The 14414-nt window shown below is 40.6% G+C and overlaps 1 protein-coding gene across 3 annotated transcripts in view; it reads left to right on the forward strand.

Moving 5' to 3' along the window:
• CDC14A (cell division cycle 14A) overlaps window positions 1-14414 on the forward strand; it is a 117934-nt gene that overhangs the window by 64047 nt on the left and 39473 nt on the right. For all 3 annotated transcript variants that reach the window (XM_030571798.1, XM_030571799.1, XM_030571797.1), the window contains exons 8-10: window positions 1540-1627; window positions 6375-6605; window positions 9708-9846. In XM_030571798.1, coding sequence (XP_030427658.1) covers window positions 1540-1627; window positions 6375-6605; window positions 9708-9846 — 458 coding nt within the window. The remainder of the gene's footprint in view (window positions 1-1539; window positions 1628-6374; window positions 6606-9707; window positions 9847-14414) is intronic.

Consider the following 14414-nt stretch of genomic DNA (forward strand, 5'->3'; position numbering starts at 1 on the left):
TCCAGTTTAAACTCTGAGCATGCACACAAACTAACCTGCTGTGTGTATTTATTCAGTCCACATACTTCCAGTATGTGAAGCTAAAAATGTGAATACTTATGTATTTTTGGCATGGTCACAAATGTGATGACTTGTAGTGTAAGATGTGGGAGTTGTTTTAAGAGTAATTTTAAACGGACAGGTATGCAAGAATAATGGATGTAGAAACCATTTCTCCTTCATTGTCCTACACAGGTCCAGGCTTATAGATTGTTCCCTTTTCATTGAACTAAACAGAAAATACTGAATTTATAATGGTATTTTAGGTTCTTATCAGCTATCTCCAGTTACCTGTCAGCTGTATATTTGTTCAGGTAGGTTAAAAATTGAGGTATGGATGATGTCCCTTTTTAAATACAAAGAATTCAGTATTCATGAATACAGCTGACAACACTGAGTTATCAAGTAAAAAACATTCTTATATAAAATTCTGCTCAATCTACTGAGGTTATGGACATTGGTATAAATTTGTTTGTTTCTGCTATTTGCCAGGTAAGAAGTAAGGCCACCAGTCTTTATGTTCCTATTTACTTCAGCATAAGTTTTACGTGTGGGAGGACCATGGAGTCAGTTGTAATGGAGTAGCCAGGCAAATAGTTTACAAATTACCTACAGTGATGGACATAATCAGAACTTTTTACTTGGCGAGATTTTATATGGGGTGGTGAGCTGGTCTACTGAATATATCATCTACTCATACATTATATAAAAATCTTATATAACATGCAAACAGAGTGCGATTGCAAAAAATGTATGTGTAAAGCAACTACATTGTCAAACGGGGAATGAATCCATCTGTAATTTTTTTAAGAAGCCTTAGATATTAGGGAAGTCTTGGGTTATGTATCTCAAAGATGCTTTTAGGTTTGGCCCGTTGAGTGAGCAGTGGAAGAATTCCAGGTTAACATATAAGTTGTGAAGCCTGAGTTTGAAAATAAACAGAACACTTCTGTTTCTCATGTTAGAGGAACATGCAACCTTGTTTTTTAAAGAAAACCCTCTTCCAACCTTTAATATCCTCTTAATTGATTTATAGTTTGGTTTGTTTACTGACCCATCAGAGACATGCCAGTACATGGATTACAACTTTCACAAGGAAAAAGGAAATTATTATTTTGAGAGCTTAATTTGTCTTAATTTGTTTACTATTAATTCCTTTTTTGCCATTGTTAATGATGTGGCAGATTTCCATAGCCTTTGATAATGCAGAAATGTCTTAGGTCAGGCGTAGAAAGGTTTGCCTATATGCTTTGGAGAGATCTTCAGGCTTTTCTAAGATTACCTGCACTATCATGTAAATTTCTGGCAAATAGCTTCATACATGGCTGGTTTCTCCCATTTTCTGAGCCAAATAGTTACATCTGAAATGCTTTGCTCTTATGATTTCTGTACAGAGGATAGTTGTTTTTTAAAAAAAAGTATTATTCAGGAATAGATTTTAAACAGTTGTGTGTGAATTTTAAAATGTTTTCCTTTCTTCTCTCCTAAAATGCTCAATAGCGGGTAGAAAATGGTGACTTCAACTGGATTGTTCCAGGAAAATTTTTAGCATTTAGTGGACCTCATCCAAAAACCAAAATTGAAAATGGTATGTTTTTCTTGTCAATCATATGTCAAAACATTGTATTTTTTATAACCTCTCTCTTCCTTAATATGATTAGTCTTTATTTCCAATCTCTGACGTATTTGTGAAGAGAGTAGTTAAGAGTTAGTGTTGGGTTTTTTTGTCTTTTTTTAAATTACATTGATTCTAGTAGGTGGATTGAAAAGTTGATATTTTGTTTTGGTGGAGGGGGTTCTTTGTTTTTTATCAGTTTGGATAGAATTTTGTATAGAGTTTTCACATTATAGGACTTAATTTCATTCAGTGACAGTTAGAAGAGATCTGTGGAATTCACTCAGTAAGTGACTCAGAAATTTGAGGTGGCCCCCTACTTTTCTTCCTGAAACTAACAACTGATCTCACTTCTATTCAGAATTAAAGATGAACTACGAAAGGGGAAATGAAGAAAAAAGTGTGCAAGACCAGATTCTTTATATTGTATAAAAAAGCCCTGAAGAGTTTAAAAATGTGTTTTTTACATTAGAAATTCAGGTGTTGCCTGTTGAAGATTCTGTAGATGATGGAGAAACTAGTAGGTTTTATAACATTAGAGAGAGCAAGGATGTGAAACCTGATTGAGAGGGGAAAGGATTTTTATTCATACTACTTAAAGGGGAAGAACCAACTAGAAATCTACTTAGTTTTTAAAAAATTGGTTACAGGTAGGTGGGTTGGGTTTTTTGTGCTACACCTACTCTGCAGTTTCCCTGCCAATATTTGTGGTTTTTAAAGTTACACTTTCTAATTTTAATGGTTTCTTTCCACGCATACAAATTAAAATGGAAACTGACTACCTATACAGGGAAACGGAAACTGTCAAATGTATTGAGTACATGAACTGAGAAAAAACTTTATTTATTTATTTATTTATTTTAACATTTCAGTTACAATCATTACCTGCAGTGGGCAAAACACATTCACAGATGTGATTTGCTCCTTTAAAGCACATATTTAAGTAAAATACTGAAGTGTTAGAATGAGGGGTGGCCCAACTGGCCGCCAGTGGGAAGGATCCATTCCTCAGGATGATTGTGCCTGGCTCCCAAAAGCATCCAGCCCTGCACCATTTTTCAGTACAAAATTGGCATCCTCAGCACAGCATGGCCTCACATATATATGGTCCAGGCAAGGTCACGCTGCCTGGACACCATTTTGTAGAGCAAAATGGCATCCTCTGCACAACATGACCATCCATGTACTGTACATGCAAGGTCACGCCTCATGGGAGACACTAGTTTGTTTATGTACGTTCCCTGTGGAGGTGCTACACAGCTACAAATGCAGCCCACAGTACTGAAAAGATTGGACTATCGTATGAAGTCTGAATACTTTAGAGTGAGTGAGCAGCCACACTGCAAAGCCATCCCAAAGTTACTGTGTCCTTGGTGGTGCTGCAGCCACCTGTGTGTCACCAGGACTTATGGGAGCATATCTCATGATTCTTGGAGTAAGCGGAGCCGTTCTTTAACGATTTCCCAGTGAATTGTAGGAGAACTTTTTTGTCTTCTGGGTATACAGAGGGATTGTGGCAAGGCAATGAAGGACTGTAATTGCTTGAGTGATTTAACCTGTATTCTCATTGCTAAGTCGGTGAGCTCTTCAAGTGGTTGCACATATCTATTCTACTGTAGGTATGTATGCACCTCATGCGCAGTTGTCAGGGAACTTTATCCCTTAGTAACATCCACTGGAGTGGCACAAGCGCTCTCCACCATCACACACCACTGCATGCAGGTATAAGAATATGAAGTTGCAGCCAACCACCCTTCAGTTCCTTCTCACCACAGTGATCATTGCTGGAGCACTTTCAGTCTTGCTGTCGCAAGCTTTTCCCTCACTTTTTGTATATAATTTCCTTGTTCTCTTAGCAGTCAGTCTGGTATAGAGTATAGTTAGTGCTAGTGATAGGCTTCAGTTTTAGGGCCTTTTTGGGCCAGATTTGAATCTCAGTACTGGTACCAGAGCCATGCCTTGCACTCTGTGGTTTCAGTCCTGCAAGTTGTGTGCCAGGCTGATGCAGGTCAGCAACTTGCACCCCAGCTGCCTAAAATGTTTGGAGGAATCCCACATCAAGTATAAGTAAAGGATTTAAGCCTGTCTAAAAAAGAGACAGGCAGATGTAAGTGTCTCCTTATGGAGATGGCACCCTGCTCTCCATCAGAGCCCTCGAATTCAGAGCGTATTCCAAGTGCTGCACCTTCAGTCTGGAGCACACTACTGAAATATCTTTGGCACCTCGATCTGTATCTCTAGTACCAAAGAAGAGAACCAGATCTTCCAAGAACTTAGTACTTTGTTCAGAAAGAGCATTGGTACCAAGACCATCTAGAGCCTAAGGCTTTGGGAGAGAGACTGAGGGGAAACATTCCCCAGAGCATTCCTCATCTAGAAAGGGGGGGATTGTCATCTCTGGAACCTGTTCCAGGTCCATCGAGGCTGACGCCTGATGTTTCTATGCAAAAAGTTCATATTCAAGGCCTAGTTCTGATACCAATGACGCCAGAAGCATATGCAGCCACTAGAGAATTGCTCATCTTTTTGGAACAGGTATCCCTGGTAGTCTAGGAATGGTTTCAGCTGGTAATAGTGACTATGGTTCCTACACCAGCTCTGCAAGAGCATGTGGTATTGATGCCTTCTATGTTCTGGTACCTAAGAGGCAATACAATCCAGGGGCAAACCACCATTAATATCCCCAGTACTGTCATTCTCTGGCTCAGCTTATCCACATGGGTTCTGCTCCACTGTTATCATAGGACTTGGAGTCATTTTCTTCAGACTCAGAAGTGGGGTTTTTTTGTGTCCCATGCAAGTCAGAATGCATACCCTCCAGCAGAGCTTTGTGACATTGCCATTTTCTTGTTGGATCTCTTCTCTGCAACACAGTAGGTCAAAGTAGTATATACTTGGGACACTAGATACAGGCACCTCTTCTAGAGGCATCCCGGTTGTCACTCTTTGATATGGCAAAACTCTTCAGTTCCTAGAAAAAGCCCTTAAGGAATCATCTGACTTCAATAAAACGTCCCTCTATCGATCTCTGTAAACCCCTTGAGGGAACATCAGGACACTTTCCTGAAACCATGACTTCCATTCCTCTCTAAACCAGCAATATTTTTGTCAATTGAATTTCCTGGCCTGGTGAACTTTTATTTTCCAGCGCCAGAGAGTTTGCCCCAGAGGTGTAGTCTTCTCAAGACAATGAAACTTTGCTGGCCCAGGCCCACCTTCCTCTGTAGGAAAGCTGAAAAATTTCTTCTCAAGCTGAGCCAATACTACTTCTGACTTATGGACTCAAAAGATTCTCAGACAGGGCCTTCTCAGGATTGCAAAAGCCTCTCTGAAGACAACATAAAAAGACAAGCTTCTAGTTTGTGTAGGGGATCACCTTTCTCTTGGAGCAATAATCATGGCCCCATCTAATCCTGTCTTCTGATCCATTTTGTTTTCCCTTGAGGTTAGAGGTCTGGAGGTCATCTTCAACTTCTCTGTGAAAAACTCACTTCAGAATGGAGACTCCAGCTCTTGGGTTCAGAGAAAAAGCTTCCTGTAGCCAGGGCTTTGAAGTGGAGCACGGAGCTAGAGCTGGAGCACAGCTCCAAAGCCCTACCTGTAACATACATTTTTATTTGCAGGATTTAAACTTATTTAACTGTTTTTCTTAACAATCCTAACATTAATATTAAGGTAAGTTACAGCTATAAAATTAGCAGTAAGGGAACGGTGACTTATTACATAAATGGTGAAATCTTGTCCCTTTTGAAGTCAGTGGGAGTTTTGGCTTTGACTCCAATGGGACCAGGATTTCACTTAGTTGCTAGGAGTATTTAGTTTTAAATGTTTTTATACGTTTATTTTCTCCATCCCCCTCCCTCTACATGCCCAGATAGTCATGAATAAGATTAGTCAGAATTTCTCCAATTGCCTCTTGGGACAGCAAAACGTATTGCTGGAAGAAATTCAGGTAAATAACCCAAATCAAGAAAAAAATGATCTGACCTTTTCTTAACACAAGCTGCTTTTTCTCTACATGAGTTACCCACTCTTAACCAACAATAAACAATGGTAAGTTCAGTTTGGCTGGGTGTACTACCCACACAAATAAAGGTGAAAATTAAAAAAAGTAGAATAGCAATTTAAAATTAACGCATCTTGTGATATTATGTGCTCACATAATAGTAGCATTGCTAGCATATTCTTTACATATTGTACTTAGTTTCTTAGTTGCAGAAGATGTCCACTTGTTCTAAGGCTCTTGGCCTGTGGCTCTACAACAAATACACATCACCACCATTATGGAATCCCGCATTCATATACATTCCTCACTTTAAACCAAACAATCCTTCATTATAAGAATAAGTTTAGAGTGTGAAGGGGTTTCTAATGTATTAATTGTAAACCTAACTTATAACACACAGGACTTTGTACAATACCTAAGAGACATTATGCTTTAATGTCTTCTGATACCTTTATTTGTAAGAATAATAGCTTTATAAACCTCAGGCTAAAGCTTTTTGTTAATTTTTAACACATCTTGGCATATTTTTTCATATAGATATATTTACCTTTATTAAAATGTCAAATGTGATTGTTTACAGAATTAGTAAAAAGTTTTTAATTCAAAACATGTGTTAATTTGTGAGTCTTTTTTTTATGGAGTGTGTGTGTGTGTGTGTGTAGTAGTAGTTTTCAGTGATTTATTAATGTGTAACCTTTTTTTTGCTCCTTTTAGGTTATCCTCTTCATGCACCTGAAGCCTACTTTCCCTATTTCAGGAAGCACAATGTCACATCAATCATAAGACTAAACAAAAAGATCTATGAGGCAAAACGTTTTACAGATGCTGGCTTTGAGCATTATGACCTGTTCTTCATAGATGGAAGCACGCCAAGTGACAATATAGTGCGACGGTTCTTGAACATCTGCGAGAATGCTGAAGGTGCTATAGCTGTACACTGTAAAGGTATGTAAAAACCTAACCCGGTGTACTTATGAGTTTGCAGTTCAAAATAAGAAAAAGCATTTGCCAGTTCTGAAAATAACCTGCACAGGATCAAAAACTCAAGCAAAATTATCTTCATTCTTCCAAGAGTTCACATTAAATTCTTCTACTCCATCATGAGAACTATACATTACATTATTTGCCACTCAGTGCTATTCAGAGTTTATTTTTTTTATTCCATATAATGATGCTGCTGTTTGGTTTTGTTTATTTTGCTGAAGATCTCTCTTTAGCGTTTATGGAAAGTGGGCTAGTAGATGTTAAGAGGCACACAGTCCTCTTCATGCTTCTGAATTGCTGCTGCAAATTTTGTCTAAAGAACATAACTTTTTTTTTTAATTGTAAAATACAATTTTGAAGTTACTGTTTTAGCCTGAGGAAGAGTAAAACATAAAGTATATTGCGCCATAACTTAATACTGGGTAGCACATAATAAAATCTTTATACTCTACCTGGCATGACACTTTTTGTTAGCTGTAGCACTGAGGAACTTAATGTATCTTTTTTTTTTTTTTTTTTTTTTTTTAAGTAATCAAATATGGATTATGTACTCAATTAAAATTTTAGAGAGAGGAGAGCTGGATAGGTTGCACAGTGGATTAGTTCAGTGGTTCTCAAACTAAGGCCACCACTTGTTCAGGGAAAGCCCCTAGTGGGCTGGGCCAGTTTGTTTACCTGCCGTGTCCACAGGTTCGGCCGATCGTGGCTCCCACTGGCTGCAGTTCACCACTCCAGGCCATTAGGGGCTGCAGGAAGGGCGGCCTGCATGTCCCTCGGCCTGTGCTGCTTCCTGCAGCCCCCATTGGCCTGGAGTGGCGAACCGCAGCCAGTGAGAGCCACGATCGGCCGAACCTGCGGACTCGGCAGGTAAACAAACTGGCCCAGCCCACCTGGGGCTTTCCCTGAACAAGCGGTGGCCCTAGTTTGAGAACCACTGGATCAGTTCACTAGAACTTGATCTCTCATCACATATGAAAGTAAGTGGTTGCAAATTAACTCCCATTCATGATGCTGATGTCACAAAGTTTATATCTTGATGCATCAAGCAGTTAGTGGTAGGTTTTTTAAAAAATTATACAGGAAGGACTAACGGGCATTGAAGATCAAGAATGAAGTGCATTAACGGAGTTAGAGAGAGAGATTAGCAAAATATTTCTTTGTACTATGCTTGTATTCATTTGTCATTTCTATGAGGACTAAATTTTCCTGCAAAATGTTTAGAAAAAACTAAGTTCAGGTGTGTAACAATCCTCTACCAGAAGTTGTCAGCAGGCTTTTGACAAGAGTAACACAGAGCTGTATGGCTTGAATTAAAGTCATAATTTAAATTGATGATGATAATAGGAGATTGTTATCTTTTATATGGATTAACAACTAGAGGGACATGATACACTTTAACAGTTGTGTTACAACTATATGACTAAATGCTCTGAATTCAGTGTTATACATTTATATTGTTGAACTAGTTGTCCGTTCAGTACCGTACTGTCTGAAGATCAACTACTTGGCCTTTGTTCCTTCCTTGGGCTCTACTAAATCTAGAAGACACAAATTCAGGGTTAATTAATACTTAATATACTGCAAGGTAGCTGTATTGCTTTCTTGTTTTGCCAGGGATATTTCTACAGCTTCCATGTTAGAAATCACTTGTTACCGGAGCTTTTAATAAAATCATTTAATCTGAAAGTTTGCTATTGCAGATGTTTCCATAGCCTTAATTTTTTCGCATAGCTTTTCTGCTGAAACCTTCAGTAACAAATGTTATTAATAAACATTTTTATAGATGAGAGAGTGTTTTCTTTTTCAGACAAATATTGTTACAGTTTGAATAGTCTGTTTATAAACTGCCTTCCCAACACAAATTGAATGTCTGTCTCTAATGTAACATTGTCTTCCGCTTCAATTCATTCTACGGAGCTAGTGCTGTAATAAATAGAATCTGCTCATTATTTGTTCTTGTGACCCCATACATCCCATTTCTTAAATTCTTTTAGCATTCTAAGACGTCAGACAGCACAATTAGTATTCCTTGATTAAATGCAGAGTGGTGGTTGTTCTATATTAAATGAAAAAATATTAGGTAGAAATATAAAAATGTTTGCATCTCAAGAGTTACTGTTAGTGCAGAAACCATGGTTAAGGAGCTAATGGACATCTGCAGGTAATTAACCATACTGTAAATATTTTATTGGGGAGACAGTGTGGTCTAGTGGATAGATCACAGGACTGGACTTGGGCAAATCCCTATTCTGTTGCTAACTTGCTGTTAACTTGGACATGTCCCTTAGATTCTGTTTCTTCATTTTCCCTTGTGCAGAACACTTTGTACATTCCTTTAATCTGTTTAGATGAAAACAGCCATTGAAGTACTAACTAGTATTTATTTTTTATAGTTTTGCCAAACTGCAAAAAAAAAAATTAAAAAATTGAATGAGTGTTCGTTTAATAACATGATATAGTGATTCCAGAAAGTTAATTTGGGTCCCAATCTTATCAACATTTAAATGTGGATATCTTTTCACACCCATGCTTAAGTGTTTGCAAGATTTGGGCCACAGCTTATAAAATGGTCAGTCTTAAAACTTTCTTTCTACTTTATCAGGAAATACATTTTGCTTTAACATTTATTATAGGATGTTAGATACATTTTTGTATTTCATAATCAGTAATAAAAATTAAAAGCTTCCTTTAAAAAAATCTTTATTGAAATAAATTTCTGAAAAAATAAAATTACAATATAAAGGGTTTTAGTGGTGAAGTGATGATGCAAATTACGATGAAATCCACAATTCCACCTTTCTTCCATGTTTTCTTAAACACCTACACTAAAACAAACTTCCAACAATTTGATACTTATTTAGGTATCTGGCAAGCTTTATTTCTAAAACCTAGCAAATAGAATAAGAAATTAAGTAAAAATCACAAATCAAACATCAGAGGCATGTATGAAATTACAATATAGAGATGTGATCCTGGGGGGAACACTTTGGTTTCCAAATACTTAAGTGTTGTACATGTGTATTTGTATATAAATATTTATTTTGGTCCTTTTGTCTTTTGTAGCTGGTCTGGGGAGAACAGGAACATTGATAGCCTGTTACATAATGAAACACTATAGGTTCACACATGCTGAAGTCATTGCTTGGATTAGAATATGTCGACCAGGCTCTATTATAGGGCCCCAGCAGCACTTTTTGGAAGAGTGAGTATAGCATCTTTTGTTACTGTAGGGGGTCTACCGCTTCTAACTATCTCTATTTTTACCTATTTGTAGTATCTACCAAATCTTATTTATCTAATCTCATAGGGTTTTGTGTTGCCACCCATCATCACCTTAGTGCTTGAATATCTTCCAGGTAAAATAAGTAGCAATTGTGACATCTCTATGGAATCTCTGGCAATTTTCCCTTATTGGAGTTAAAACTTTCCTGGATTCTGGGTTTGATTATTTTGGGAGGGTGAGGGTCTAGCAGTTGAAAGGGGTGTCCGTGTTGGAGGCTAAGCCTGTGATTATCCAAGGAAGATGAATGTGGGAGTGGAGAAGTATGTGATAATGTATTTAAAGATGGTATCTTCATACATATGCACAAGCATCTTTAATTCTGGCATTTCCTGATTTGTGAGTGCTTGACTTTGGACTCTGAATGTTCTTTTAATGATTATGCATGTAATATGCTAGGCTTTTTTAAAACAAACTGAAAAAAAACAAATTCTGTAACATGGCATTATATTGACACATACATAGGTCATCAGCAGAGTTGGAATCTTTAGATCGGCCTCACAGCCCTCTGCCACTTGAACTAATGAAGTAACTGATAGCAGTAGTATGTTATCAACCTCCATGTAAGTTAGCATTGGAGGTGGGAATAGGACACTTTGTCACTGAATTTCACAGATATTTGCTGACAGCAGAGGCATGGTACATACAACTCGGGATTCTTCGGTTCCTTTCCAGGCTCTGAAAGGAAGTGAGGTCTGGTGAGCACAGACTCTTCTGCTTGTTTACACACACGGAGAGAGAGAGAGAGAGAGAGAGAGAGAGAGAGAGAGACACACACGCACACCAGCTTAGGGTCATATCCAACACAAAATGCTTTTTAAGATGGTAGCTGTAAATGTGCATCATTATGGGAAAAATCTAACAGAGGATGTAGTGTCTTGCTAGCCATTGTATAAATATGTAGTAAGAGTCAGTCCCTGATCGATAGTGCTTACAATCTAAATAGACTAGACAGATTTAGGAAGGTAATAGTACTCCATTTCCAAAATGGGAAGCTGAGGCAGAGAGACATAAGCACTGACTTCCTGATTTCCCAGGGGGTGCTCGACCCCCCCCAGCTCCATCCCAGACCCTGCCCCTTCTCCCAAGGTTCTGCTCCGCCCTTGTTCTGCCGCCTCTCCCGTGGGCGCCCCATAGACAACTGGTGCCTCCTCATACTGTAAAAGCAGCAAAGAATCCGGTGGCACCTAATAGACTAACAGACGTTATGGAGCATGAGCTTTCGTGGGTGAATACCCACTTCATCGGATGCATGTAGTGGAAATTTCCAGGGGCAGGTATATATATGCAAGCAAGCTAAAGATAACGAGGTTAGTTCAGGGAGGATGAGGCCCAGACGAAGTGGGTATTCACTCACAAAAGCTCATGCTCCAAAACGTCTGTTAGTCTATAAGGTGCCACAGGATTCTTTGCTGCTTTTACAGATCCAGACTAACACGGCTACCCCTCTGATACGTGTCCCTATACTGGGGGGAACTCCTGTGACCGGGCACATGTTGACACCCCATGGCAGCCCTTGTGGCGGGGTCATTCTGTCCTCCCTCTGCACCTGCCCCCCCCGCCTTCCAGCACATTCCTGGCAGGAGGGAGCTCAGTCAGGGAGTGGGAGGGAATGTTTCTAACTCCAGCCCCTCCCAGTTGCTGCTCTGCAGCCCAGCGGCTGCTGGGGACCATGGATGAGCGAGCTGGAAATGTGCCAGAGAGAGGGTGTTACCCAGGGTTCTTTCAACCCAAAGCTCTTGGTAATTTTTACTCTGTGCGAGGTGGTGTCAGAAAATAAATCGGGAGACACGGCCATCCGACTGATTGATAGATGACTGGCACAAACAGAACAACACAAGAACGCTTTCACTTAAGGTTAAACTTTACTTAGTCTCACGCACTTACACACGTCCGCAACAGATTAGTAAAACACCCCCAACCCTTGACAATTACCAGGGCTGAGTGTGGCTCTCGAGTGACACAGCGGCAGGTTTCTGGTGGCCAAATTCCGTCTGCTGGTGGGGACCACAAGATGTATCCGGAGGGAGAGTCCAAAAAGAGTCCAACTACTGTGTATCAAACTTTTTCCCCTTATTTATACATTACTAATAGAATGACATGTCCCTTAAAGAAAACTTGTTAAATAAGCAGTTTCAATGGTCAAACAAGAGGTTTCTTCTGATTATTGATTAACCAGGTGTGGGTTTTTCCAGAGTTTGCAGCCTTGAGACTGTAATAGACATTCCTGGGGCACATCCTGCTCTTTTAAAATGCATGCATCAGCAACTTCAACACAATTCTTATCGGGAAGGACGTGGGGTCAAGCTGCCCATTCTGTGGCACCCAAACCCCCTCCCCTCCTGCCTTGGTCAAGCTGAGGGCTTGGCTACACTGGCACTTTATACCACAATAAAGCCTCCCAGAGTGCTCTACCTTACTCCTTGTCCACACTGGCAAGGCTCATAGAGCGCTCTGACTCCCTGGCTAGAGCGCTCCTGGTACTACACCTCCACAAGAGGGATAAGAGCTTTGCTTATTGGCTGAGACGCCTCAGGGCCCGTGTGAATGAGGACTTACATTACAGCGCACTGATTGACCTCCGGAAACGTCCCATAATCTCCTTAAGTCAAATGGCTTCTCCTCTTTGTTGTGAAATCAGCTGAGGAATGCAGAAGTGCCTTTTCAGAGCTCTGTTTCAGACAGCAGCTGCTTATCTGCAATGGGGTAAAGCAAACGTTTGCTGAGTGAGTGAGTGAGAGGCAGGGGGGCTAGAGGGATCTGAACTTACAAGATAGCATGCTGACACACTCTCTCCCCCCCCACATATAAACAATACACTCCACCCCAACCCCCTCATTTGAAAAGCACGTTGCAGCCACTTGAACACTGGGATAGCTGCCCATAATCCACCGCTCCCAGTGCTGCTGCAAATGCCGCAAATTTGGCCATGCCAGTGCGCTTGCAGCTGTCAGTGTGGACAGACTGCAGCGCTTTCCCTAGTGCGCTCTGCGAAGGCTGGTTTAACCCAAAGCGCTCTACAGCTGCAAATGTAGCCAAGCCCTGAGACTGCTGAATAGGCTGCTTTTAACAATAAGCCATAGTGGTTTCAGGCACTTTACTGGTTTGCCAAAATCTCCCCGTACTAGGGGAGCTCTGGCTCACTCGTCCCCGGTTCCTGGCACCCAAGCCCAGGCAGGGAGCAAAAGCCGCCTTACCAGTCAGGCTGAGCAGACTTGCTCATGCAGCCACCAACGCCAGCCCGCTACACTGCAAAGCAGCATCCCAGCGACCAGAAGGGGCTGGCTGGTCCTGCCCCCTCTGCTCCTGGACCCCCACCCCTTCCACTCCCTGGCGTCCAGGGCATGCGTTGCCCAGGCCCTCCCCCTCCTCTACTTCTTCCTGCCTCCCACACACACCACCACCAAACAGTTGATCGGGGTAGGCAGGAGGCGCTAAGGGGGTTAGGGGGAGGAGCTGATTGGCGGGAGACACTGGGAGGGGAGGGAGGGAAGAAGGGGGGGAGGAGCCCACCCACTATTAATTTTTCTGAGAGTGCTCCAGCCCTGGAGCACCCACGGAATCAGCACCTATGCACAGAGATTAAAAAATGACTAGTCCAAGGTCACACAAGTGAAACCTGCGCCAAAACTGTGAATTGAGGATTCATACCTTTTTAGTATTGTTTGAGAAATGTATTGTTCTGGAGTATTGTAAGTGTATTGTTTGAGAAATAATTAACTTCATCAAGATAGATTATAAAATGGAAATAAGAAACTTTAAAGCACATACATGTCTTGTTTCAGAAGCTTCTAAAGGATAATAGAACAGTGATGGCCAAAGTGCTTAAAAAATGCTTGGGTGTAGTGTTGCTTAGCAATGTCCAAAGCATCTTTGATGTATTCGGGTTCAAATAAAGCCTAGAGCTGTGGCAGATTGAGATTTTGACCTGAGAAAAAGAAATATGTTACTTTATCATCTTTACCTTAAGTTTGGTACCAATGCCTGGATTTGGGTCACAAACCCATATATTTAGTGTCTGACTGATAATACCTTTTATGTAAAAATAATTTTATATATAATAATTTAACAAACATAGTCAATGAGTCCTGTGGAGGTGCCAATCTAGGCTGATGCCCGCGACTGTCAGCTTTCTCCTGGCAATAGGACAGAGGGTTGTCTGGAGAAATAAGTGAAAGCATTGAATTCACTACTTCCTGGCATGCACCAGCCACTCCATCTGCCTCCTCCACTCTGTACATCTCACTCATGCCTTGATTTAGTTAGGGCCAAAGGTGCTTTCATCGTTCCCTCCACCTCAAAGGGAACAACAGCCTAGCCTATATTCAGCAGCTCCCTCTGGGCAGGGGCCCTCTCCCTGGGGCTTTGTATGTGTTTTCACAGATTGTGCTAAACTAACATTTATTTCAACAAATGTAAATACAACATAGTCTCAAATTAGCCTGTTACTCAGAGTATTAGTATTCACTCAATTGGACCTACATGCTATG

This window comes from Gopherus evgoodei, chromosome 8 (assembly GCF_007399415.2).
Source record: "Gopherus evgoodei ecotype Sinaloan lineage chromosome 8, rGopEvg1_v1.p, whole genome shotgun sequence".
In the NCBI taxonomy this organism is placed as follows: domain Eukaryota; kingdom Metazoa; phylum Chordata; order Testudines; family Testudinidae; genus Gopherus; species Gopherus evgoodei.